This window comes from Salmo trutta, chromosome 9, assembly GCF_901001165.1.
Source record: "Salmo trutta chromosome 9, fSalTru1.1, whole genome shotgun sequence".
Lineage (NCBI taxonomy): Eukaryota > Metazoa > Chordata > Actinopteri > Salmoniformes > Salmonidae > Salmo > Salmo trutta.
Window position 1 is genome coordinate 1,020,824 of NC_042965.1, and position 27,955 is coordinate 1,048,778.

The 27,955-nt window shown below is 44.2% G+C and overlaps 1 protein-coding gene across 1 annotated transcript; it reads left to right on the top strand.

Annotated features, from left to right (window-relative positions):
• Positions 1–12,186: 12,186 nt before the first annotated feature.
• LOC115199711 (mothers against decapentaplegic homolog 4) lies at positions 12,187–17,150 on the top strand. Its single transcript, XM_029762049.1, has 10 exons — positions 12,187–12,426; positions 12,760–12,934; positions 13,014–13,043; positions 13,160–13,375; positions 13,788–13,895; positions 14,043–14,093; positions 14,200–14,383; positions 14,524–14,692; positions 15,796–15,934; positions 16,232–17,150. Exons 1-10 carry the CDS (start codon positions 12,187–12,189, stop codon positions 16,441–16,443), a joined length of 1,524 nt encoding a protein of 507 aa, XP_029617909.1. The 3' UTR covers positions 16,444–17,150.
• The last annotated feature ends 10,805 nt before the right edge of the window (positions 17,151–27,955 follow it).

Sequence of the window (27,955 nt, forward strand, 5' to 3'; positions counted from 1 at the left end):
GTCTCTGACCTCCTCCCTATAGGCTGCCTCGTCATTGTCAGTGATCAGGTCTACCACTGTTGTGTCGTCTGCAAACTTAATGATGGTGTTGGAGTCGTGCCTGGCCATGCAGTCGTGGGTGAACAGGAAGTATAGGAGGGACTGAGCACGCACCCCTGGGAGCTCCAGTGTTGAGGATCAGTGTGGCAGATGTGTTGCTGCCTACCCTCACCACCTAGGGGCGGCCCGTCAGGAAGTCCAGGATCCAGTTGCAGAGGGAGGTGTTTAGTCCCAGGATCCTTAGCTTAGTGATGAGCTTTGAGGGTACTATGGTGTTGAACGCTGAGCTGTAGTCAATGAATTGCATTCTCACATAAGTGTTCCTTTTGTCCAGGTGGGAAAGGGCAGTGTGGAGTGCAATAGAGATTGCATCATCTGTGGATCTGTTTGGGCGGTATGCAAATTGAGAGGGTCTAGGGTTTCTGGGATAATGTTGTTGATGTGAGCCATTACCAACCTTTCAAAGCACTTTGTGGCTATGGATGTGAGTGCTACGGGTCTGTAGTCATTTAGGCAGGTTGCCTTTGTGTTCTTGGGCACAGGGACTATGGTGGTCTGCTTGAAACATGTTGGTATTACAGACTCAATCAGGGACATGTTGAAAATGTCAGTGAAGACATCTGCCAGTTGGTCAGCATATGCTCAGATCACACGTCCTGGTAATCCGTCTGGCCCTGCAGCCTTGTGTATGTTGACCTGTTTAAAGGTCTTACTCACGTCGGCTACAGAGAGCGTGATCACACAGTTGTCCGGAACAGCAGAACATTTATAACCTATTATTTTACACTTTATGTAGTGTCCTGTAATACTTAGTTTGACATCTACGCGTAAATATATGTTACATTTCTAATCCCAATGAGTGGTTGTTAGGGTGCTAAATGTTCTGGTTACGGTGAGCGTAGTTTCCAAATGTATGTACGATAAGTTGACTCTCTCTGTCTCTCCCTCTCTTTATCTTTCCCCACCCCCTTTCCATTGTGTAACCAAACAATCATGTTTTTGTTAGTCCACTAGGGACTATTTTCATTGCATTATGTTAGTAATCAATAACCTATACCGTGTGTGTGTTTATGTATTTCTGTGTGATTATTTAGTTAGTTAGTAAATAAATAATTAAGCCAATTTGTGTATTGTTGATTCATCACTTATGTTAGGGTTCGTGCAGATTTACGAAGTCAATGCCATTCAAAATGAGTCTGATATGAGGACATAATTAATAATTGACTGTTATTGATGTAAGAGATATTTAGATAATCTTTTGAGTTTAAGTCGGGAGATAGTAACTTGGTAAACAACTTTTTAATTGTTAATTGTTACATGATTAATTTAATAGAGTAATAATTAAACGTAGTAGGTAATTATTCGATAAATAGCAGTCATCACATTAATGATAGTCATGTCACAACACCTTGCTTGCTAGCTAGCCAACTGCGGATAACTTACAGTTACGTCAAAAAAAGTGCAGCTAGAATAACAGCTAAGTAGCTGCAAAGTAGTGACATTGATTTGGATACATCCATTACAATAAGCTGATGAAGTGAGATTTTGCCTGGCATAGAAAATGTGATCACTTGTCAGGACACTGTTGTTTAGAGGAGCTAGCCAACAACACAGCTACAGTAACACAATCACTTCAAACTGAAGATAGAAAGACTGCAAATTATCTGTTTCGTTTGACCTTTTTAAAATTTACATTTTTTGTATATACCCATAAAAAGTATGCCAGTCATGATTTCGACTGGCTGAGAAATGCCTGTCTGTCTTGTCCCGACTCACAACACGTTCATTACTATGGGACATCAGTACGTCGAATTTGAATATTGAAACAATGTTGCAAATGTCGGAGAGACAGACAGCAAGGATTATACAAATCTCGGCTGTTGAAAACTAAATGTTAGTCTAAAAGAAATGTTTGATAATGTCTAGATGCTTTTTATAGTGGAGATCAAGTTTATAAATTGCTAGGCTGGGCTGATGAGACAATGGATTACGCAGTTAGATGGAACAGAGTAAAATAGGCATTTTAATGTCATAGATTTAGCCGGTGGCAACTTGTGGAATAGACACCGGCTGGAATGCGTTTTTTTCAGGATTAGACCCACCCTTTGTATAAACTGGAGTTGCTTACCAAGAAGACAGTGAATGTTCCTGAGTGTCAGGGTTATAGTTTTGACATAAATCTACTTAAAAATCTATTGGAAGACCTGAAAATGGTTGTCTACCAATGATCAACAACCAATTTGACAGATCTTGAAGAATTTTCAAAAGAATAATGGGCACATTTTTTACTTTGAAAAATATAGATTTTGGGTGGCGTTTTCCTTTAAGACTTTCACATTGAATAAAACACATGAATCTAATTATACAGTTGCGAGACAAGAAAATGATCGCTTCAACAGCACTCCTGTCACAACGTCCACGGAAGGTGGCACCTCTCCCCGGTCGGGCGGTGCTCAGCGGTCGTCGTCGCCTGCCTACTAGCTGCCACCGATCTATGTTTCTGTGTCTGTTGGTTTTGTCTGATTAGATCTGCACCTGTTTTGTGTTAGTCAATTAGTGGGGGTATTTAGTTTGTCTGTTTCATTTGGGGATTTGTGCAGGATTGTTCTTTGTCATGTTGTTTGATAGTTGGGAATTTTTGTATGTTTTCCCAGTGAAGCTGCTTGTTTAGGCTTTAGGGTTGCCGGGCTGCGCCGCCTCCTTGTGGATCTTTGGAGCTGTCCTCCTTCCTAGTTGTTTTGCAACCTGCCTTGTTGCGGCATGTTTTCTGTTTTGATTATTAAACGTACGTTTAAACGGATCTCAGTCTCCTGCGCCTGACTTCACCCCTCCTGCTATCAAAGTTTTCCCTGACACTCCTTCATAATGATTAATACAAATTTTAAAATTAAAAAAGCGCAGGATGACAAAGAAAGAAATAAGAAGTATTTCAGTCTTCAGGACTCTGTCAAATAGTGTATGATTAGAGGGAAAGAATATGCATGAGGTTAAAATGCTCCATCATTCTTGCCAATGCAGATTAGTCGAACAAGTCCAAGTTTGTAGTACTGTAGCTACTAGTTGACAGGAGGTTGCACGAATGGGGCGTTAGAGGAGAGACACGGTAAGGAGTAGTGAAGCCCCGGCTGACCGGGACCTCTCAACCCTCCTGTCCCAAGTTCTTTGTGAACTTCCTGACCTTGAACAAGTCTTCCGTGTTGACTGTGGGTCGCATGGTGGATAGTGAGCACAGCATGTCAGACTGGAGGGCAGAGGGACACAGAGAAGACAAACACAAGCATGAGCATGGTTCAGCAATTACACAAATGTGAGAGTTAATGTGCAATACCTGGACGTGTATGTTGAAACAGCAAGTACCAGCATGTTTGTGAGCAGTGAATGTCAGTCAACATACTGAGTATGTATGTGGTGTGCATGTGTGTTTCTCACCATGCAGAGGACAGGCTCCAGCAGCTTGTCACTAGGCACATCCATCAATCAAAGGTCAATTCTATGGCAGCCGGGTCCTCAGGCAATCACGGGATCCCATGCCAACAGTCAATTGACTGTTGGCATGGGATGGCCTTCGCACCTAGACTACCATTACAAACAACATGCTACAATATCTTAAATCTTCTTAATAGTAGAGAAAGAGATAGACCTTTAGTGTGGTGTACAAGAGATGACTCTAATAGAGTTACTAGTATATCGTGTGTATAAATTACTTTTTAGAAGAGTATGGCACCGGAAGAAATGACAGCAGTTTTACGGGCGCCAAACCAATTGTGCTATTATGTGGGGGTTTTTCGCGTTATTTGTAACTTATTTTGTACATAATGTTTCTGCCACCGTATCTAACGGCAAAAAAGAGCTTCTGCATATCAGGACAGCGATCATTCACCTCGGATTAGAGAAATATTTTTTCTTCAACAAGCAGGACGCACAGGATGTACTTCGAACACGTGACAAGTCCAACATCCCCGTCATTGGCAAGAGAAAGAGACGCAGGTACAGAGGACACAGAGCGGGGTGCCTCATAAGGATCCGCAGACGGTGAGTTGGAAAGCTGCCGTTACCGTCCATATTACTTGCCAACGTGCAATCATTGGACGATAAATTAGACGAGGTACGATCACGAATATCCTACCAATGGGACATCAAAAACTGTAATATCCTATGTTTCATGGAATCATGGCTGAATGATAACATGGATATTCAGCTAGCGGGATATACGCTGGTGGTCGGGGGGGGGGGGGGGTGGTCTGTGCATATTTGTAAACAACAGCTGGTGCACGAAATCTAAGGAAGTCTCTAGATTTTGCTCGCCTGAAGTAGAGTATCTTATGATAAGCCGTAGACCACACTATTTGTCAAGAGAGGTTTCATCCATACTTTTTGTAGCTGTTTATTTACCACCACAGACGGATGCTGGCACTAAGACCACACTCAGTCAGCTGTATAAGGAAATAAGCAAACAGGAAACCGCTCACCCAGAGACGGCGCTCCTAGTGGCCGGGGACTTTAATGCAGGGAAACTTAAATCAGTTTTACCTAATTTCTATCAACATGTTAAATAACAAAACAGAGGGAAAACAGTTCTAGATAACCTGTACTCCACACACAGAGACACATACAAAGCTCTCCCTCGCCCTCCATTTGGTAAATCTGACCACAATTCTATCCTCCTGATTCCTGCATACAAGCTCAAATTAAAGCAGGAAGCAGCAGTGACTCGGTCTATTAAAAAGTGGTCAGATGAAGCAGATGCTAAACTACAGGACTGTTTTGCTAGCAGAGACTGGAACATGTTCCGGGATTCTTCCGATGGCATTGAGGAGTATACCACATCAGTCACTGGCTTTATCAATAAGTGCATCGAGAACGTCATCTCCACAGTGACTGTACGTACATACCCCATCCAGAAGCCATGGATTACAGGCAACATTCGCACTGAGCTAAAGGGTAGAGCTGTCACTTTCAAGGTGCGGAACTCTAACCCGGAAGCTTACAATAAAACCTGTTATGCATTCCGACGAACCATCAAATAGGCAAGATTAAATCATACTACACCGGCTCCGACGCTCATCTTATGTGGCAGGGCTTGCAAACTATTACAGACTACAAAGGGAAGCACAGCCGCGAGCTGCCCAGTGACACGAGCCTACCAGACGAGCTAAATCACTTCTATGCTCGCTTCAAGGTAAGCAACACTGAGGCATGCATGAGAGCATCCGCTGTTCCGGATGACTGTGTGATCACACTCTCCGTAGCCGACGTGAGTTAGTCCTTTAACTTCTCAGGGCTACGTGGGATGCTACCGTCCCACCTGCGGGACACACTATTCAACAGCCAGTGAAATAGCATGGCGCAAAATACAAAACAGCAAAAATCTCATAATTTCATTTTCTCAAACAATCAACTATTTTACACCATTGTAAAGATAAGACTCTCGTTAATCTAACCACATTGTCCGATTTAAAAAAGGCTTTACGGCGAAAGCATAAAATTAGATTATGTTAGGACATAAACTTCACAAGAAAAACCACACAGCCATTTTCCAAGCAAGGACATGCATCACAAAAACCAAAAGTACAGCTAGAATATTCACTAACCTTTGATGATCTTCATCAGATGGCACTCATAGGACTTCATGTTATATAATACATGTATGTTTTGCTCAATAAAGTTCATATTTATATCCAAAAACAGCATTTTACATTGGCGCGTGATGTTCAGAAAATGTATTCCCACCAAAACTTGCACATCAATTTACAAAAATACTCATCATAAACGTTGATCAAATTTACAACAGTTATTGAAAGAATTATAGATACACTACTCCTTGACTCAACCGCTTTGTCAGATTTCAAAATAACTTTACGGAGAAAGCAGATTGTTCAATATTCTGAGTACATAGCTCAGCCATCGAAGCAAGCTATACAGCTACCCGCCAAGTTTTGGCATCAACAAAACTCTGAATTAGTATTATAAATATTCTCTTACCTTTGCTGATCTTCGTAAGAATGCACTCTGAGGACTCCTACTGCCACAAGAAATGTTCGTTTTGTTCAAAATACTCCATATTTATGTCCAAATACCTCCGTTTTGTTCGTGCGTTCAGATCACTATCCAAAGGCATAACACGCGAGCGTAAATCAGGACACGAAAAGTCAAAATGTTCCATTACCGGTCGTAGAAACATGTCAAACATTGTTTACAATCAAGCCTTAGGGTCTTTTTAAGATAAAACGTTGATAATATTCCAACCAGACAATAGCGTATTCATTCCAGGAGAAAAAGAAGGAACGGCGCGCATACCCAAGCCCTTTGTCCATAGGCAGTCCACTCATTGACTGAGCTACTATTCTCTGCCCAGTAACAGGGGAATGATGAAACATGTTTCTAAAGGCTGTTGACAGCCAATGGAAGCCTTAGGAAGTGCAACGTGACCCCACAGACACTGTAGTTTCGATAGGGATTCAAAAGAAGAACTACAATTCTCAGATTTCCCACTTCCTGGTTGGATTTTTCTCAGGTTTTTGCCTGCCATATGAGTTCTGTTATACTCACAGACATCATTCAAACAGTTTTAGAAACTTCAGAGTGCTTTATATCCAAATCTACTAATAATATGCAAATATTTGACTCTGGGCCCGAGTATTAGGCAGTTTACTCTGGGCACGCTTTTCATCCGAAAATGAAAATACTGCCCCCTATACCTTAAAAAGTTAAACAGGTCAACATTCACAAGGCAGCGGAGCCAGACAGATTACCAGGACTTGTGCTCCGGGCATGTGCTTACCAACTAGCAGGTGTCTTCACTGACATTTTCAACATGTCCCTGATTGAGTCTGTAATACCAACAAGTTTCAAGCAGACCACCATAGTCCCTGTGCCCAAGAACATTAAGAATAACAACCTATCCCTCAACATAATCAAGACAAAGGAGATGATTGTGGACTACAGGAAAAGGAGGCTGTAGTTGAGCAGGTTGAGAGCTTCAAGTTCCTTGGTGTCCACATCACTAACAGATCCAAAATGTCCCAGATAATATATACTGCTCAAAAAAATAAAGGGAACACTTAAACAACACAATGTAACTCCAAGTCAATCACACTTCTGTGAAATCAAACTGTCCACTTAGGAAGCAACACTGATTGTCAATCAATTTCACATGCTGTTGTGCAAATGGAATAGACAACAGGTGGAAATTATAGACAATTAGCAAGACACCCCCAATAAAGGAGTGGTTCTGCAGGTGGTAACCACAGACCACTTCTCAGTTCCTATGCTTCCTGGCTGATGTTTTGGTCACTTTTGAATGCTGGCGGTGCTTTCACTCTAGTGGTAGCATGAGACGGAGTCTACAACCCACACAAGTGGCTCAGGTAGTGCAGCTCATCCAGGATGGCACATCAATGAGAGTTGTGGCAAGAAGGTTTGCTGTGTCTGTTAGCGTAGTGTCCAGAGCATGGAGGCGCTACCAGGAGACAAGCCAGTACATCAGGAGACGTGGAGGAGGCCGTAGGAGGGCAACAACCCAGCAGCAGGACCGCTACCTCCGCCTTTGTGCAAGGAGGAGCAGGAGGAGCACTGCCAGAGCCCTGCAAAATGACCTCCAGCAGGCCACAAATGTGCATGTGTCTGCTCAAACGGTCAGAAACAGACTCCATGAGGGTGGTATGAGGGCCCGACGTCCACAGGTGGGGGTTGTGCCTACAGCCCAACACCGTGCAGGACGTTTGGCATTTGCCAGAGAACACCAAGATTGGCAAATTCGCCACTGGCGCCCTGTGCTCTTCACAGATGAAAGCAGGTTCACACTGTGCACATGTGACAGACGTGACAGTCTGGAGACGCCGTGGAGAACGTTCTGCTGCCTGCAACATCCTCCAGCATGACCGGTTTGGCGGTGGGTCAGTCATAGTGTGGGGTGGCATGTCTTTGGGGGGCCACACAGCCCTCCATGTACTCGCCAGAGGTAGCCTGACTGCCATTAGGTACCGAGATGAGATCCTCAGACCCCTTGTGAGACCATATGCTGGTGCGGTTGGCCCTGGGTTCCTCCTAATGCAAGACAATGCTAGACCTCATGTGGCTGGAGTGTGTCAGCAGTTCCTGCAAGAGGAAGGCATTGATGCTATGGACTGGCCCGCCCGTTCCCCAGACCTGAATCCAATTGAGCACATCTGGGACATCATGTCTCACTCCATCCACCAACGCCACGTTGCACCACAGACTGTCCAGGAGTTGGAGGATGCTTTAGTCCAGGTCTGGGAGGAGATCCCTCAGGAGACCATCCGCCACCTCATCAGGAGCATGCCCAGGCGTTGTAGGGAGGTCATACAGGCACGTGGAGGCCACAAACACTACTGAGCCTCATTTTGACTTGTTTTAATGACATTACATCAAAGTTGGATCAGCCTGTAGTGTGGTTTTCACCTTTAATTTTGAGTGTGACTCCAAATCCAGACCTCCATGGGTTGATAAATTGGATTTCCATTGATTTTGTTGTCAGCACATTCAACTATGTAAAGAAAAAAGTATTTAATAAGATTATTTCATTCATTCAGATCTAGGATGTGTTATTTTAGTGTTCCCTTTATTTTTTTGAGCAGTGTACATATCATGTGAAATAGTGACATTTTCCATCAGTGCAGCAAGCTTGTGGACTCTATCAAGTACTGTTGAAAGTCTATTTGATCTTTGGGTATACGACGACACCTAGTGTTCGTAAGGTTGATTTCTCCCTAACCATCATTTTTATCCTCCCCTGGTTGTTCACTGTTTGTTGTGAGTGCTATACTACATAATGTCGCCCATGCGCAAAGCGCCATGTTGGAGGAAATTGCTGGGAACGAGAAGCGCTGATACAAATCCGTGTTTTGTTATCCAACTTATCTGATGTTTATCTACGTTTATTTTGAAATTCAAAAGATTTCCTTATGTTATTTTAAATGATCGAACAAAGAAGCACGGACGATCAGCACAATTCGAGCGCAAATGCAAGAGCATAAATAACGCGTTTGCAGGGTATGTGGATGAGGCCGAGACGGGAGGCTAGCGTAGTTTGGGAAGCTAGTGCAGCCTGCCAGCGAAATAGCCTAATCAATGGGCTCAAACCTCCCTTCTTTTACACCGCTGCTGATTAATATCAGGCAAAGTAACAGTGGATAGTTAGCTAACATTTGCAAGACCATATGAACATTTGGACTGAGAATAACAGCTAATTTCTGTTGACATCTTCGTTTTGAGAAGCCAAAGCCAGCACGTTAGCTAACTGGTTGTAGCAACAATAGCATCTTGTGACCGACTACCAGATGTTTTATTATTGTGCATTGGGTTACTTTAGTTACCGTAACTAGCTACTGTTAAAATAGCTGACTAAACTCCACTCCGTTGCAGTTCATCAGAAGCTTCCTTCACCGTGGAGTTTAGTCCGCTAATTTAGCTGTAATGTTAGACGTGTTTTGACCCAAGTCAGCCACAATAGTAGTTTTGACCTATGTGATGCTAGACACAATAAGGATTAGTCACTTGAATTTGTGGTTCGCCTTCAAAATACGTCCCCTCTATTTGAAAGTGATGCAAGTGGATACAAATAGTGCTATCGTTACGTATTTGATCTAGATAATGCTAAACAAGTTTGGAATGTTGCCATATAAATTGAACAAAATATATATATTTTTAAACTAATGTTGAAGTCACACTGTGGCTGTATTAGAGATCAGAATTCCCTTACAAAAAAGATTGCACTTAGAGTATGAGTATACTTAGAGTATGTTGCAAATACTGCATCCTAAATATCAAAAAAAGAATACTGCAGTAATGTTGTGTAACTGCAATTACTGTGTCCAAAATACCGCTGTTACTGCACTTTTACTGCAGTTTCAAAACTGCCATCTTTTTTGTAAGGGTTGAATTGGGGGCATACTTATATTTCACTGTACAGTACATTTTAATGACCAAAGACATGACATTTCTACCTTTTAGATTCTGTGGCATAGAGAAAGTTGACATATCAGACAGGGGAGGTGATATAAATAATAATCTGAGCAAAAGAGAATGTTTTGGGATTTTCACCCTCCAGACATAATTTCCTAAAGGTCTTAATGATGAAATGGCTATGTATGTTATGTTGTAAATGTGAACATGAATTAATGCCCCCATTTCTGATTATTCTGATGTGTTTCTTGCGCTGCAACCATTGGTTTATGAAAACTTGCTTGGTGTGCCGATGTCCTCATTGTGGTTTTACAGACGTGTTTAATACGTTTTATGTACACGCCTTTTATTAGAATATTTATGAAATGCACATTGTTATATTTGGTGACACTTTTTTCCCCTCGACTCCAACCTCGGATGCATTGGAACAGATGTGTGTGGAGCTATGTCTACATAAGGCTGCACATTTTAAACTCACAAAAGCTCTGACGAAGGCCTTGAGTCCGATAGTATCACTGCTCTTTAATAAGCTTTACCTATCAAGAGCAGTGTGTGGGTTTCTTCATTTTTCTTATGAGATATTGGTAAGATACACTGAACAAAAATATAAATGCAACATGCAAGAATTTAAAAGATGTTATTGAGTTACAGTTCATATAAGGAAACCAGTCAATTGAGGTAAATTCATTAGGCCCTGGGAATACAGATATGCATCTGTTGGTCACAAATACCTTTATTTTATTTTTTTTAAGTAGGGGTGTGGATTAAAAAAAAACAGTATCTGGTGTGACCACTCCTCTTCAATGGCAGCTCGAAGTTGCTGGATATTGGCGGGAACTGGAACACGCTGTCGTACACGTCAATCCAGACCATCCCAAACATGCTCAATGAGTGATATGTCTGGTGAGTATGCAGGCAATGGACAAACTGGGACATTTTCAGCTTCTAGGAATTGTGTACAGATCCTTGCGACATGGGGCCGTGCATTATCATGCTGAAACATGAGGTGATGGCGGCGGATGAATGGCATAACAATGGGCCTCGGGATCTCTTTGCATTCAAATTGCCATCGATTAATATGCAATTGTGTTCGTTGTCCTTAGCTTATGCCTGCCGATACCATAACCCCACCACCATGGGGCACGTTGGCATCAGCAAACCGCTCACCCACATGACTCGATATACGCTGTCTGCCATCCGCTCGGTACAGTTGAAACCGGGATTAATTCGTCAAGAGCACACTTCTCCAGGGTGCCAGTGGCCATCTAAGGTTAGTATTTGCCCACTGAAGTAAGTTACGACACCAAACTGCAGTTAGGTCAAGCCCCTGGTGAGGACACTGGGCACGCAGATGAGCTTCCCTGAGATGGTTTCTGACAGTTTGTGCAGAAATTCTTCAGTTGTGCAAAACCCACAGTTTCATCAGCTGCCCGGGTGGCTGGTGAAGAAGCTGGATTTGGAGCTCATGGGCTGGCGTGGTTACACGTGGTCTGCGGTTGTGAGGCCTATTGGATGTACTGCCAAGTTCTCTAAAACAATGGTGTAGGTGGCATATGGTAGAGAAATTAACATTAAATTCTCTGGCAACAGCTCTGGTGGACATTCCTGAATTCAGCATGCCAATTGCACACTCCCTCAATTGGAGACATCTGTGGCATTATGTTGTCACAAAACTGTATATTTTATACTGGCCTTTTATTGTCCCCAGCACAAGGTGCACCTGTGTAATGATCATTCTGTTTAATCTTCTTCTTGATATGCCACACCTGTCAGGTGGGTGGATTATCCTGGCAAAGGAGAAAAGCTCACTAACAGGGATGTAACCAAATTTGTGAAAATTTCTGTGATCTTTTATTTCAGCTCATGTAAAGTGTTGGTCCCATGTTTCATGTTGCGTTTATATTTTTGTTCAGTGTATGTACAGTGCCATAATAACCCACTCTTGTCCTCTTTTTCCCTTAATCCTAGCCCTTGAAGCGGTGGGTTTTGGACGCACAGCAAGTGTGACAATCCATTTAATTTTGTTCTGGGATGCCTTGGACTTCAACTTGGACAACTGGACAACCAGAGTGACAGTGACTGGAGGGGAAACAAACACCCTCTCATATCGAAATCTTTCTTATGCGTTGCTCCACACTATAAACACGACAAAACAGCAACATTTATTGTTGGGACAAATTATTTATTTCCTATACGGAGTAGTATACTCTATTGGACCTCAGGATGTCTATCACCAACATGCCTACGAGTAACGACGCTTGCCTGAGCATTGTACACAGCTTGATGTGTCATAGGCAAGGGGCAGAGAGTGAGACCTTTGCCAAGCGAGCAATAGAAAGTCTAGTGAAAAAGCTGAAGGAGAAGAAGGATGAACTGGACTCCCTTATCACAGCCATCACCACCAATGGAGCTCACCCCAGCAAGTGTGTCACCATCCAGCGGACTCTGGATGGCCGCCTGCAGGTAGGGAGTACACCACTGTCTGGGGATCAAGGGTGTATTCACTAGTACACACCGTAGAAAAACATGTAGTAACAGAAAATGTTTTGCAACCAAAACAATCCTTTGTCATTGTTCAAGTTAGTCTCTCCCGATTTCGGCCCGTTTGCTTCTTTGGTTCCTAGTGAATACACCCCTGGGGTAAGCGGCAAAGGTAAAAATGGCGAGATGAGATGGCATTATGACTGAGGATCTTGTAAAGGTGAAAAGTATAGGGTATGGGACCTATTAGCACTTTTGGGTGAAGAAGAAAGTATTTATTTAGTTAAATCAATGGGTTTAATCTTATGTTCTCAGGTAGCAGGGCGTAAAGGGTTCCCCCACGTGATCTACACTCGGTTGTGGAGATGGCCCGATCTGCATAAAAATGAACTGAAGCATGTCAAATACTGCCAGTTTGCATTTGACCTGAAGTGTGACAATGTCTGCGTGAACCCCTACCACTACGACCGGGTGGTGTCTCCGGGTATTGGTGAGTGCACTGATGCCTCTGGTGTTAGTTTATTTTTTACGGTTTAACTCTTGAGTGATCTTTTTATTTTATTTCACAGACCTATCAAGCTTGACTCTTACCAGCACAGGTAAGTTACCTTCGTTTTGATAATTCCGTTAAAAAAATATACAACTATCTTCTGTTAATGCATGTTTTGTTTGTTGTTGACTTGTATCATGACTGCTGCTCTCTATGTGCTCTCAGCTACCAGCCTGGGACTGATGGTTAAAGATGAGTACGACTTTGACGGCCAGCCCCAGCTGCCCACCATGGATGGGGGTCACTCCCTCCAAACCATCCAGCATCCTCCCTCCAGCCGAGTTGGGACCCCCTCGGAGCCCTTCAGCACCGCTGGCCTGCTGCCCCTCGCTGATGCCCGCACCACCTCCGCCTTCCCCAGCATCTCTGTTGGATCAGGAAGTGAGTGCCTACTCAGTGCCACCCTATCCACTTTATCTCCCCCTAATTTTATTGCTCTTTGTATCCTCCTCACCCAAATCATTAGAGGTCATAGGCAAAGTTTGGGTGGTTTATTTGGCTACAGCTTATCTACTTGTGGCTTGTTGACAGAAGATTACAACACCCCTAAATTAGTCATCTCACAGTAATGTCAAACTCATTCTGCAATGTAATGGCTTAGGAAAAGGAACTTATTATGTTGCCCACCTGTGGTCACTTTCTCTTTTCCCTCTCATTGGCTCTTATTTACACCCCGACTTTCCCCGACCCTCTTTGAAATGTATCGCAGCTCATTTACTAGCTGTATGGGCAGTGTTGAAGTGTGGCTCTCCCTACAATTCTCATCTGTAAGAATCCACCTGTGCCCTTACAGATGCCACCTCCACCTGGACGAGAAACAGCAGCTTCATGCCCAACATGCCTCACCATCAGAATGGGCACCTGCAACACCACCCACCCATGCCTCATCCAGGGCACTACTGTGAGTCCATGCCACCATCAGGATTACTCTCTGTAGTAGTAGAACATGAATTTCACTTTTAGAACATATAATGCCCGCAACTTAGAACTGGGTTGAAGGAGTTACGTTCCAAGATTTAACATTGCTGCTTTCATGTCACCTTCGTAGGGCCTGTGCACAACGAGCATGGCTTCCAGCCCCCCATATCCAACCATCCAGGTAAGTGAAGCACAACACCTATATTCACCCAACAAGGTGTTCAGAGTGCCATGAGTGAGTCTGGAGAGGACTGAGTTTGGGGTGTTGTTGCTGCGGTCTGTTGCAGCGCCCGATTACTGGTGCTCCACCGCTTACTTTGAGATGGACGTGCAGGTGGGCGAGACCTTCAAGGTGCCCTCCACTTGCCCTGTCGTGACCGTGGACGGCTACGTGGACCCGTCGGGTGGAGACCGCTTTTGTCTGGGCCAGCTGAGCAACGTGCACCGGACAGAGGCCATTGAAAGAGCCAGGTACGGCGTCCCAGCCTCCTACCCCCCTTACCGTTTAACTATGATGAGCTTCTAGCTCTGAATGGAGGTGAATTCTTGACATTGCCAGAAGAGTATTTGGTCACCCCACTGATAATAACTGCTGTTCTTTTCACTTCAAGGCTCCACATCGGGAAGGGGATCCAGCTGGAGTGCAAAGGTGAAGGGGACGTGTGGGTCCGTTGCCATAGCGACCACGCAGTGTTTGTGCAGAGCTACTACCTGGACAGGGAAGCCGGCCGCGCCCCCGGCGATGCCGTGCACAAGATCTACCCCAGCGCCTACATCAAGGGAGGTCCCAACTTCTCCGTTTGCTTAGCTTTACCAATGTGTTCATTGTGTTGTTATCAACCCCCTGGTGTCCAAGCTGTGAATTGCATGTAGTTGGTTGTAAATGTACACTACATGACCAAAAGTATGTGGACACCTGCTCGATTATCTCATTCCAAAATCATTGGTATTAATATGGAGTTGCTTTCCACTAATGTTGAAACATTGCTGCGTGGACTTGCTTCCTTCCATTCAGCCACAAGAGCATTAGTGAGGTCAGGCACTGATGTTGGGTGATTATGCCTGGCTTGCAGTCGGCGTTCCAATTCAACCCTAAGATGTTAGATGGGGTTGAGGTCAGGGCTCTGCAGGCCAGTCAAGTTCTTCCACACCGATCTCAACAAACCATTTCTTTATGGACCTCGCTTTGTGCACGGGGGCATTGTCATGCTGAAACAGGAAAGGCCTTCCCCAAACTGTTGCCACAAAGTTGAAGCACAGAATCATCTAGAATGTTATTGTATGCTGTAGCGTTAAGATTTCCCTTCACTGGAACTAAGGGGCCTAGGTCGAACCATGAAAACCAGCCCCATACCATTATTCATCCTCCACCAAACTTTACTGTTGGCACTAGGCATTGGGGCAGGTAGAGTTCTCCTGGCATCCACCAAACCCATATTCATCTGTCGGACTGCCAGATGGTGAAGCATAATTCATCACTCCAGAGAAAGTGTTTTCACTGCTTCTGAGTCCATGGTGGCGAGCTTTACACCACTCCAGCCGACGCTTGGCATTGCGCATGGTGATCCTTCAGCATTCAGCGGTCATGTTCATTGAGCTTGTGTGGCCTACCACTTCGACGGCTGAGCGGTTGTAGTTCCAAGATGTTTCCACTTCACAATAACAGTACTCCCAGTTAACTGGGCAGCTCTACCATGGCAGAAATTTGACGAACTGACTTGTTGGGAAGGTGGCAATGTTTGTCTATGGAGATTGTATGGCTATGTTCTCGATTTTATACACCTGTCGGCAACGGGTGTGGCTGAAATAGTCTAATCCACTAATTTGAAGGGGTGTCCACATACAGTATAGATATGTTGGTTTTTGTTTGTTCCCCTTCCCAGGTGTTTGACCTGCATCAGTGCCACAGGCAAATGCAGCAGCAGGCAGCGACGGCGCAGGCGGCAGCCGCAGCTCAGGCTGCCTCTATTGCTGGGAACATCTCTGGGCCGGGCTCCGTGGGAGGCATCGCTCCCGCCATCAGTAAGCAGCACAATACTTCCCTCCTTTGAGCAACACTCACATACTCCCACAGACAGGACACTTGGCTGCTATTGACTTGCACACAACTTCAAACCTGTTACATCACTCACACCACTTTTATAATAGATATATACAATGCTCACATAGCCCATTCTAAAGTAATTGACCAATTATCACATCAAATTGCAGCATCGGTCAGTCATTGACGATCCGTAGGAATCCATACTAGTTCTGTAGTTCAGATACCTCATCAGTGTGGATGTATACCCAACTCGGGCTCACTCTCTCCTCACCCAGGCCTTTCGGCAGCAGCCGGCATCGGCGTGGACGACCTGAGGAGACTGTGCATCCTGCGCATGAGCTTTGTCAAGGGCTGGGGTCCCGACTACCCCCGGACGAGCATCAAGGAGACCCCCTGCTGGATTGAGATCCACCTACACCGCGCCCTCCAGCTACTGGACGAGGTGCTGCACACCATGCCCATCGCTGACCCCCAATCCTTGGACTGAACCACCAGAGTGACCCCTCCCCTGTGACACTTCATTATGAGAGAACTTGGAATGAGGTGGGGTAGGGGACAGGAAAGACTCCCTGTTTAGCTATACAAGTAAACAAAGACTTGTTTCTCTCTATGGGTCATTCCTCTTCTCTTTGTATATTGTCAAGTACGTCCAAGTCAGGACAGAGGCTCTGATGAAGAAAGGGGGCTACTATTCTCAATCGCCCTGGTGCCCTTCACCAGTGATCCCATCTGGGTAACCTATGCAGTGTTTTCCACAAGCGCATGGAGTATTCAGCCAAATAGAAAAAGTAGCCAGCCAGGCTCCCCTGTTTTTTTTAGTTTTTTTTTGCAGAACAAGCTCTATTTTGGTGGTCTCTGATACATTCTAATGCCTTGATTCCATACAAAATACACAGCAAAATGATTGCATACTTTGAGGTTAACTCCCAGATTGGAAAAGTGTTTACAATTTAAATGACTGAATTTAAGTATTGTTAGTTGTTTAGGATATTGATCATATGATCAGGACTATTTTCTAAGTAAGAACATAAAACCTCTCAACATTTAACCTGCCTACTCTTGAGATTAAAGTATTTTACTGCAAGATATGAATTGCCACAATTGTTTGTTCTTCAGATTGTATTTTATTAAAACAGAAAAATGAAGTAAATAGCCCAATTTTTTTATAAATTAAAGGTTAAATGTCAAATTAAACAAATGTGTTGAGCACTTTTGTCAAATGACAAAATAGGTCTCTAAAATGAACAAAACGCTCAATTAAGTTCTGGGTCCATAGGTGTTAAGAGAAGAGAGAGACTGACAAGATAAGTTACGGAAAGAATTTCAACAAGTGTTCAACTATCTTTGTGAATTGCAGTATGTAATTTATAGTAAAACTCTAATAGTTAACCTAATGTCAGTTTGTGACAAGATAAGCTAGTATAGTTTAGATAATCATTGTACCATCTAAACCGCTGTGAAATATAATTTCCATAACCATAAATATTATTTCAGCTGTTTGAAAACAAAACTTATTGGGAAGCATCTTCCACTTCTTAGACCTTTTTTAAATCTATTTTTTATAAACTCATACACCAGCCCCCCCCCCCCCCCTCGGAGGACACATTTTTTTGTTTTTACAGATTTTCTGCTACATTTACAGTGCTTTCATAAACTATTCAGACCCCTTGACTTTCGCCACATTTTATTACGTTACAGCCTTTTAAAATGGATTAAATAAAAATTTAAAAAGTCTGGAAAAATTTGTCATGATCGCTTGCAGTGACGACGCAAAAAATGACTAGATATCCCCTCTTACCCCCGTCACTGTCCATTTCTTGTTTTTAAACGATGAGAGAAGTGCTACACCTGGTGGAGAGAGATTGTAAGACAGAAATAGTTGCTTTACGCGTGATGTACGTTACGGCATGACACGTCACGATGTAACGGAGGGCCAGTTTTTTTTCAACTTTTCTCCAATACTATAGAGCCATTACCATGTCGATCAACGCTTGAATAGAAACGTAGTTCACACCCCAGATTTTGAAGTCAACACAGTCGCTACAGTCCCGTTAGTTTTCTTTGCAGCCTCGTTTGAATGTCGCGGTTGCGCACATTTGTACGGAATGGGGTGAGTTTATGTTACTCATTCATTGCAGCCCGAGCGAAGTACGGAGAAGCGCTGAATATAAACTTAAACATGAACTCACTCATAAAAACACCAGCTCTTTGCTGTATTCGTTGACAGTCTCTCTGTGGTGATGGTTTTAAAAGTTATTCAATCTTACGTAGGCTAGTAGCTTATTAAACTTGGCTTTGGCCAGGGTAATGGAAGCTCTGTAGCCACGGTGATTTGAGCTATCTGATTGGGCAGCGCAGTAGGTGCACTCGATTTAGTCACAGATTCGCCAGTCTGCGGGGTAGGCAGTGTTTGTCTCATGGGAACACTTTGCTACCTGGTGCGCAGGACTTTTGAATCAAGTGCACCTACCGGCAACAGCTCAACACGATTTCTTAAAAAGGAGCATAAGCCTTTGTCGTTTGTCGGCTTTTCTACAGAAATATTTGGTGATCGACTAGGAATGCCTTGCAGATCGGTTGGCGACCGCTGGTGTAGAGGCACAGATCTGTGGAAGGGTACCAAAAAAATCGTACCAAAAAATGTCTGCAGCATTGAAGGCACCCAAGAACACAGTGGCCTCCATCATTCTTAAATGGAAGTAGTTTGGAACCAGGAAGACTTTTCCTAGACCTGGCCGCCCTGCCAAACTGAGCAATCGGGGGAGAAGGGCCTTGGTCAGGGAGTTGACGGTGGTCACTGACAGTGCTCTAGTGTTCCTCTGAGGAGATGGGAAAACCTTCCAGAAGGACAACCATCCCTGCAGCACTCCACCAATCACACCTTTATGGTAGAGTGGCCAGATGGAAGCCAGTCCTCAGTAAAAGGCACATGACAGCCCGCTTGGAGTTTGCCAAAAGGCACCTAAAGACTCTCAGACCATGAGTAACAACATTCTCTGGTCTGATGAAACTAAGACTCAAGTCTTCGGCCTGAATTCCAAGTGTCACGTCTGGAGGAAACCTGGCACCATCCCTACGGTGAAGCATGGTGGTGGCAGCATCATGCTATGGGGATGTTTTTTAGAGGCAGCGACTGTGAGACTAGTCAGGATCGAGGCAAAGATGAACGGAGCAAGGTACAGAGATCCTTGATGAAAACCTGCTCCAGAGTGCTCAGGACCTCAGACTGGGGCGAAGGTTTACCTTCCAAAAAGGACAACGACCCTAAGCACACAGCCAAGACAACGCAGGAGTGGCTTCGGGACAAGTCCTTGAGTGGCCCAGCCAGAGCCTGGACTTGAACCCGATCTAATATCCCTGCTCCACAGAGAAAATAGCGGTGCAGCAATGCTCCCCATCCAACCTGACAGAGCTTGAGAGAATCTGCAGAGAAGAATGGGAGAAACTCCAAATACAGGTGTGCCAAGCTTTTTGTGTCATACCCAAGAAGACTCAAGGCTGTAATTGCTGCCAAAGGTGCTTTTAATAATGAACTCTTGCCTGTCCCCAACCTGCCTTTTGCCCACTCATTGGATTATAATAAATATCAGAGCTCAAACCATCTGCCTCCCATTTCTGCATCTGAGTCTCGCCTTGTGTCGTTATACCAGCCGATAAGAGTCAAGACTATTGCTCAGTGTTACATTGAAGAACAATCTCCTTCCATGTGTCATTCTGCTGTTTCAGTTCAAAGTTCTCCTGTGTAAATTTGGAGATCTGCTCCAATTCATCCACTTCGTTCGTGAGCTTTACGCCATCTGATGACCGGTACTGTTTTAGGAACTCTTCAGCTGTGTTCTTTGTCACATTTGACTTCTGGATATCATGTGAATAATACATTCTGACAATCACTGTTCATTGAACACAAGAAGGGCAATTTTTGTAGCAGTAATAAAACCTAAATGAGCCTTACTTTTGGATGCAAGGGGGTTGGGTTATCTATGTCCGTTGAGGAGTCTGACTTTTCTCCTTTTTGGGGATGGAACAGAGGCCTTGCCCTGCTTGGGAGCCTGGGGTTGGACATGGTTATCACACAGTGATTTAATCTTGCTTGTTGGGTGGAATCGGTTGCCTGAAACAAATACAAGGTAGAAGACATTACCAGAGTAAGGCTTAAACCAATCTCTTTCCCAATCTGAATGGCATTTAACCTGGCATAACTGTAGTGTGTAGGATTGACTACCATAAGGGAAAGTGGGATAACTAGTCAGTTGACCAACTGAAATGTGTCTTCCACATTTAACCCAACCTCTCGAGGTTTGATCCAGCAATCTTTTGGTTACTGGCCCAACACTCCGACCCTGCCAGGCTACTTTCCGCCCCCTCTATTGACAACAGTTGCAAATATTCCAATAAAACTACAGACCAACATCCATGCAATGGAACACCTATTTTTGTGCCTTACCAAATAAAATGTGGGTATGGGTGGTTCACATCATGCTATTACCTAACCTGTTATTATTTGAATATTCTACCCTTGTTAACTTAAAAGTTAATTCTTACACATGACATTTTGACACATCTCTTGTTCCAGTGTGGACTTTTTTCTCCTGTCTCATTACTTTAGCCAATTACACTGACCAAAAATATAAATGCAACATGTAAAGTGTTGGTAACATGTTATGAGCTGATTAGAATTCCCAGAAATTCTCCATATGCACAAAAAGCTTATTTCTCAAATAAAATTGCACAAATTTGTTCACATCCCTGTTAGTGAACATTTTAGTCTTTGTCAAGATAATCCATCCACCTGACAGATGTGGCATATCAAGAATCTGATTAAACAGCATGATCATTACACAGGTGCATCTTGTTCTGGGGACAATAAAAGGCCACTCTAAAATGTTCAGTTTTTTCACATAACACAATGCCACAGATGTCTCAAGTTTTGAGGGAGCATGACATTTTCATGACTGCAGCAATGTCCACCAGACCTGTTGCCAGAGAATTCAATGTGGATTTCTCTACCATAAGCCACCTCCAACGTCATTTTTGAGAATTTGGCAGAACATCCAACCGGCCTCACAACCGTAGACCACTTGTAACCACGCCTCTTCACCTGCGGGATTGTCTGAAGGGAGGTGGGGCGGGGTGCTGAGGAGTATTTGTCTGTAATAATGCCATTTTAATAATGCCACTTCACCCTCATCAGTGACCATGCCCCACTCACCTGGATGCATAGGGCTAAAGAGAAGAATGCTCGGGTGATGCGGTGGTTTTTGAGGCTCCAACCGTTTCAACCGTTCCCGCATGCACGCATATTTTGCTGCGGTAGCCTGACCTAGGGGGTCGGATCTAGGGGGGAGATGTGTAGCAAAGAAGAGGGTCAAGTGATAAATGGCAGATATGTGAGGGCAGAACTAATAAACGGGCTCTACCCTCTCACTAAAATGGCCACACCAATCAGAACTACAGATCACAAAATGACCGACCGCCAAAACTACAATTCCCAGAAGCAAGGGGAATGCTCAGAAGGTGGGGCCGACCCACAAATAAGGGGTCAAAACAAACCAGGAAGAGAGAGAAGGGGCTGGAAGGATCTGCGAACCATAGAGAAAGAGACGATATATATCGACTGGATTTACCGTGTATGAGCTGGACTGTTTGGACTTACCTGTTGGCGTTTGGACCTGGACCTACCGAGAACCCGATTCGTGTACCGAACCCTGCTATCCTTGACCTCGCCTGCGGCCTGCGTGGACCAGGACGGAGAAACAAACACGCAGGTACTGTCCTGTTTGAAAGAACTCTCCTTCTGGAGTGATTTTGGTCATTTGATTTTGGTAATTTGTGACAAACTCTCCTAATCTTGAAGAGGTTTATCACATGCAAACTCACTTTTGAGAAAAGGGCCTTTGAATGCATTCAGCATTGTTCACACCCTCTTAAGCCAGCCCCACCCATCTCTTTATGGATTCACATGTGAGGTCATGTGCTAAACAGTGAGTAGTGTAGTAAAGATGAAGACTAAAAGTGGTAAAAGTAATAGCTTACAATAAGGAAAAATTCCAGGTAAACAAAGTGTCCAGACAAAAATATTTTATAAATATTAGATGATACTTACCCAGTCTAAATTGATGGGTCACGTGAAAGAAATGCTATAACCCCTAGCCACATCCAGTGGTGAAAAATGTACTACATTGTCATACTTCAGTAAAAGTAAAGATACTTTTACTTGAGTAATTTTCTATTAAGGTATGTTACCCAGTAAAATACTACTTGAGTAATGAGTACTTTTGAGTGCCAGGGAAAATGTATGGAGTAAAAAGTACATTATTTTCTTTAGGAATATGTGCAAGGAGGAGCAGGAGGAGCACTGCCAGAGCCCTGCAAAATGATCTCCAGCAGGCCACAAATGTGCATGTGTCTCCTCAAACGGTCAGAAACAGATTCCATGAGGGTGGCATGAGGGCCCGATGTCCACAGGTGGGGGTTGTGCTTACAGCCCAACACCGTGCAGGACGTTTGGCATTTGCCAGAGAACACCAAGATTGGCAAATCCACCACTGGCAGACGTGACCGAGTCTGGAGACGCCGTGGAGAACGTTCTGCTGCCTGCAACATCCTCCAGCATGACCGGTTTGGCGGTGGGTCAGTCATGGTGTGGGGTGGCATTTCTTTGGGGGGCCGCACAGCCCTCTATATGCTCGCCAGAGGTAGCCTGACTGCCATTAGGTACCGAGATGAGATCCTCAGACCCCTTGTGAGACCATATGCTGGTGCGGTTGGCCCTGGGTTCCTCCTAATGCAGGACAATGCTAGACCTCATGTGGCTGGAGTGTGTCAGCAGTTCCTGCAAGAGGAAGGCATTGATGCTATGGACTGGCCCGCCCGTGTCTCGCTCTATCCACCAACGCCACGTTGCACCACAGACTGTCCAGGAGTTGGCGGATGCTTTAGTCCAGGTCTGGGAGGAGATCCCTCAGTAGACCATCCGCCACCTCATCAGGAGCATGCCCAGGCATTGTAGGGAGGTCATACAGGCACGTGGAGGCCACACACACTACTGAGCCTCATTTTGACTTGTTTTAAGGACATTACATCAAAGTTGGATCAGCCTGTAGTGTGGTTTTCCACTTTCATTTTGAGTGACTCCAAATCCAGACCTCCATGGGTTGATAAATTGGATTTCCATTGATTATTTTTGTGTGATTTTGTTGTCAGCACATTCAACTATGTAAAGAAAAAAGTATTTAATAAGATTATTTATTTCATTCTGATCTAGGGTGTTGTTTAAGTGTTCCCTTTATTTTTTTGAGCAGTATATATATATATATATATATATATATATATAAACCCTTTTGAGGACTCAAACCTCTTCTAGGACACACATTGTCTCTGTTTGCCCTGGCTATATATATATATATATATATATCACATACACACAGTTGAAGTCGGAAGTTTACATACACTTAGGTTGGTATCATTAAAACTCGTTATTCAACCACTCCACAAATTTCTTGTAAATGAACTATAGGTTCGGCTAGTCGGTGAGGACGTCTACTTTGTGCATGACACAAGTAATTGTTTTTGTTTACAGACAGATTATTTCACTTATAATTCAGAGCATCACAATTCCAGTGGGTCAGAAGTTTACATACACTGAGTTTACTGTGCCTTTAAACAGTGTGGAAAATTCCAGAAAATGATGTCATGGCTTTAGAAGCTTCTGATAGGCCAATTGACATCATTTGAGTAAATTGGAGGTGTACCTGCAGATGTATTTCAGGGCCTACCTTCAAACTCAGTGCCTCTTTGCTTGACATCATGGGAAAATCTAAAGAAATCAGCCAAGACCTCGGAAAAAAATTGTAGACCTCCACAAGTCTGGTTCATCCATTGGAGCAATTTCCAAACGCCTGAAGGTACCACGTTCATCTGTACAAACAATAGTACGCAAGTATAAACACCATGGGACCACGCAGCCATCATACCGCTCAGGAAGGAGACGCGTTCTGTCTCCTAGAGATTAACGTACTTTGGTGTGAAAAGTGCAAATAAATCCCAGAGCAACAGCAAAGGACCTTGTGAAGATGCTGGAGGAAACCAGTACAAAAGTATCTATATCCACAACCTGAAAGGCTGCTCAGCAAGGAAGAAGCCACTGCTCCAAAACCGCCATAAAAAAAGCCAGACTACGGTTTGCAACTGCACATGGAGACAAAGATCATACTTTTTGGAGAAATGTCCTCTGGTCTGATGAAACAAAAATAGAACTGTTTGGCCATAATGACCATCGTTATGTTTGGAGGAAAAAGGGGGAGGCAGCATCGCGTTGTGGGGGTGCTTTGCTGCAGAAGGGACTGGTGCACTTCACAAAATAGATGGCATCAAGAGGTAGGAACATTATGTGGATATATTGAAGCAACATCTCAAGACATCAGTCAGGAAGTTAAAGCTTGGTCGCAAATGGCTCTTCCAAATGGACAATGACCCCAAGCATACTTCCAAAGTTGTGACAAAATGGCTTAAGGACAACAAAGTCAAGGTATTGGAGTGGCCATCACAAAGCCCTGACCTCAATCCTATAGAAAATGTGTGAGCAGAACTGAAAAAGTGTGTGCGAGCAAGGAGGCCTACAAACCTGACTCAGTTACACCAGCTCTGTCACGAGGAATGGGCCAAAATTCACCCGAGGAATGGGCCAAAATTCACCCGACTTATTGTGGGAAGCTTGTGGAAGGCAACCCGAAACGTTTGACCCAAGTTAAACAATTTTAAGGCAATGCTACCAAACACTAATTGAGTGTATGTAAACTTCTGACCCACTGGGAATGTGATGAAAGAAATAAAAGCTGAAATAAATCATTCTCTCTACTATTATTCTGACATTTCACATCCTTAAAATAGTGGTGATCCTAACTGACCTAAGACAGGGAATTATTACTTGGATTAAATGTCAGGCATTGTGAAAAACTGAGTTTAAATGTATTTGGCTAAGGTGTTTGAAAAACTTCTGACTTCAACTGTATATACACCCACATATATATATTGGGGTTAAATAAATACAGAAACATATATATAAAACAACTGGACTTCCGGCGCTCACAGAGATGGCCGCCATGCTTCTCGTTCCTAGGAAACTATGCAGTATTTTTTTTTTACGTGTTATTTCTTACATTGATACCCCAGGAAATCTTAGGTTTTATTACATACAGTCGGGAGGAACTATTGGATATAAGAGCAACTCACCATCATTACTACCAGGAATACGACTTTCCCGAAGCAGATCCTCTGTTTGGTCCACCACCCAGGACAATGGTTCGGAACCCAGCCGGCGACCCAAAACAACGGTGCCGTAGAAGGGGCAGATGGAGCGGTCTTCTGGTCAGGCTCCGTAGACGGGCACACCGCGCCCGAGCATACTACTTGCCAATGTCCAGTCTCTTGACAACAAGGTGGACGAGATCCAAGCAAGGGTTGCATACCAGAGAGACATCAGAGACTGTAACGTTCTTTGTTTCACGGAAACATGGCTCACTCGAGACACGCTATCGGAGTCAGTACAGCCACCTGGTTTCTTCACGCGTCGTGCCGACAGAAACGGGCAGCTCTCTGGTAAGAAAAAGGGCGGGGGTGTATGCCTTATGATTAACGAGACGTGGTTTGATCATAACAACATACAGGAACTCAAGTCCTTTTGTTCACCTGACTTAGAATTCCTCACAATCAAATGCCGACCGCATTATCTACCAAGAGAATTCTCTTCGATCATAATCACAGTTGCGTATATTCCGCCCCAAGCAGACACATCGACGGCCCTGAAAGAACTTCATTCAACTCTATGTAAACTGGAAACCACATATCCTGAGGCTGCATTTATTGTATTGTTATTTTATCAGCATATCAAATGCGTGACCCAGGCTGGCAAAACCCTGGATCATTGTTATTCTAACTTCCGCAATGCATATAAGGCCCTCCCCCGCCCTCCTTTTGGAAAAGCTGACCACGACTCCATTTTGTTGCTCCCAGCCTATAGACAGAAACTCAAACAGGAAGCACCCGCGCTCAGGTCTGTTCAACGCTGGTCCGACCAATCGGATTCTACGCTTCAAGATTGCTTCGATCATGTGGACTGGGATATGTTCCGCATAACGTCGAACAACAACATTGATGAATACGCTGATTCGGTGAGCGAGTTTATTAGCAAGTGCATCTGTGATGTTGTACCCACAGCAACTATTAAAACATTCCCCAACCAGAAACCGTGGATTGATGGCAGCATTCGCGCAAAACTGAAAGTGCGAACCACTTCTTTTAATTAGGGCAAGGTGACCGGAAACATGACCGAATACAAACAGTCTAGCTATTCCCCCCGCAAGGCAATCAAACAACCTAAGCGTCAGTATAGAGACAAAGTGAAGTCGCAATTCAACGGCTCAGACACGAGAGGTATGTGGCAGGGTCAACAGTCAATCACGGACTACAAAAGAAAAACCAGCCCCGTCTGGGACCACGATGTCTTGCTCCCAGACAGACTAAACAACTTCTTTGCTCGCTTTGAGGACAATACTCGCTTTGAGGACAATACATAACACTGACATGGCTCGCTACCAAAACCTGCTGGCTCTCCTTCACTGCAGCTAATGTGAGTAAAACATTTAAACGTGTTAACCCTCGCAAGGCTGAAGGCCCAGACGGCATCTCCGGCCGCGTCCTCAGAGCATGCGCAGACCAGCTGGCTGGTGTGTTTATGGACATATTCAATCAAACCTTATCCCAGTCTGCTGTTCCCACATGCTTCAAGAGGGCCACCATTGTTCCTGTTCCCAACGAAAGCTAAGGTAACTGAGCTAAATGACTACCGCCCCGTAGCACTCACTTCCGTCAACATGAAGTGCTTTGAGAGACTAGTGAAGGACCATATCACCTCCACCCTACCTGACACCCTAGACCCACTCCAATTTGCTTACTGCCTCAATAGGTCCACAGACGACGCAATCACACTGCACACTGCCCTAACCCCTATGGACAAGAGGAATACCTATGTAAGAATGCTGTTCATCGATTACAGCTCAGCATTTAACACCATAGTACCCTCCAAACTCGCCATTAAGCTCGACACCCTGGGTCTCGACCCCGCCCTGCGCAACTGGGTCCTGGACTTCCTGACGGGCCGCCCCCAGGTGGTGAGGGTAGGTAACAACATCTCCACCCCGCTGATCCTCAACACTGGAGCCCCACAAGGGTGCGTTCTCAGCCCTCTCCTGTACTCCCTGTTCACCCACGACTGCGTGGCCATGCACGCCTCCAACTCAATCATCAAGTTTGCAGACGACACTACAGTGGTAGGCTTGATTACCAACAATGACGAGATGGCCTACAGTGAGGAGGTGAGGGCCCTCGGAGTGCGGTGTCAGGAAAATAACCTCACACTCAATGTCAACAAAACAAAGGAGATGATCGTGGACTTCAGGAAACAGCAGAGGGAGCAGCCCCCTATCCACATTGACGGGACAGTACTGCAACTTGCCTATGCCGTTTGGCCATCACTCATTCTTATATTTTTATGTACATATTCTTATTCATTCCTTTACACTTGTGTGTGTATAAGGTACTTGTTGTGAAATTGTTAGGTTAGATTACTTGTTAGATATTACTGCATGGTCGGAACTAGAAGCACAAGCATTTCGCTACACTCGCATTAACATCTGCTAACCATGTGTATGTGACAAATAAAATTTGATTTGAAGTTAAAATAATGCCATTGTTAAGTGAGAAAACCACTCTGGAAAAGGGTGGGACAGCTCCTCTGGATGTGAGTATGAAAAATATTTTAATTCACTGTCTAGTGATATGAAGAACCATTTTAAAGTAGAGAAGTGTAGGCTGCAGGTCTCTGTTGGGTTTATTTAGAGTCATCCGTTGGAAAGAACTGATTGATTAGCAGTCAGGGGCCAATCTCGGGTGAAAAAGCATAGTAAGATGATCAGAACATGATAAGCGTTAATGTTGTACAC

Coding starts and splice junctions, on each gene's coding strand:
- LOC115199711 (XM_029762049.1), top strand. CDS start 12,187: ATGTCTATCACCAACATGCCTACGAGTAACGACGCTTGCCTGAGCATT. Junction 13,044..13,159: donor CTTGACTCTTACCAGCACAG/GTAAGTTACCTT, acceptor ATGTGCTCTCAG/CTACCAGCCTGGGACTGATG. Junction 14,094..14,199: donor CCCCATATCCAACCATCCAG/GTAAGTGAAGCA, acceptor GGTCTGTTGCAG/CGCCCGATTACTGGTGCTCC.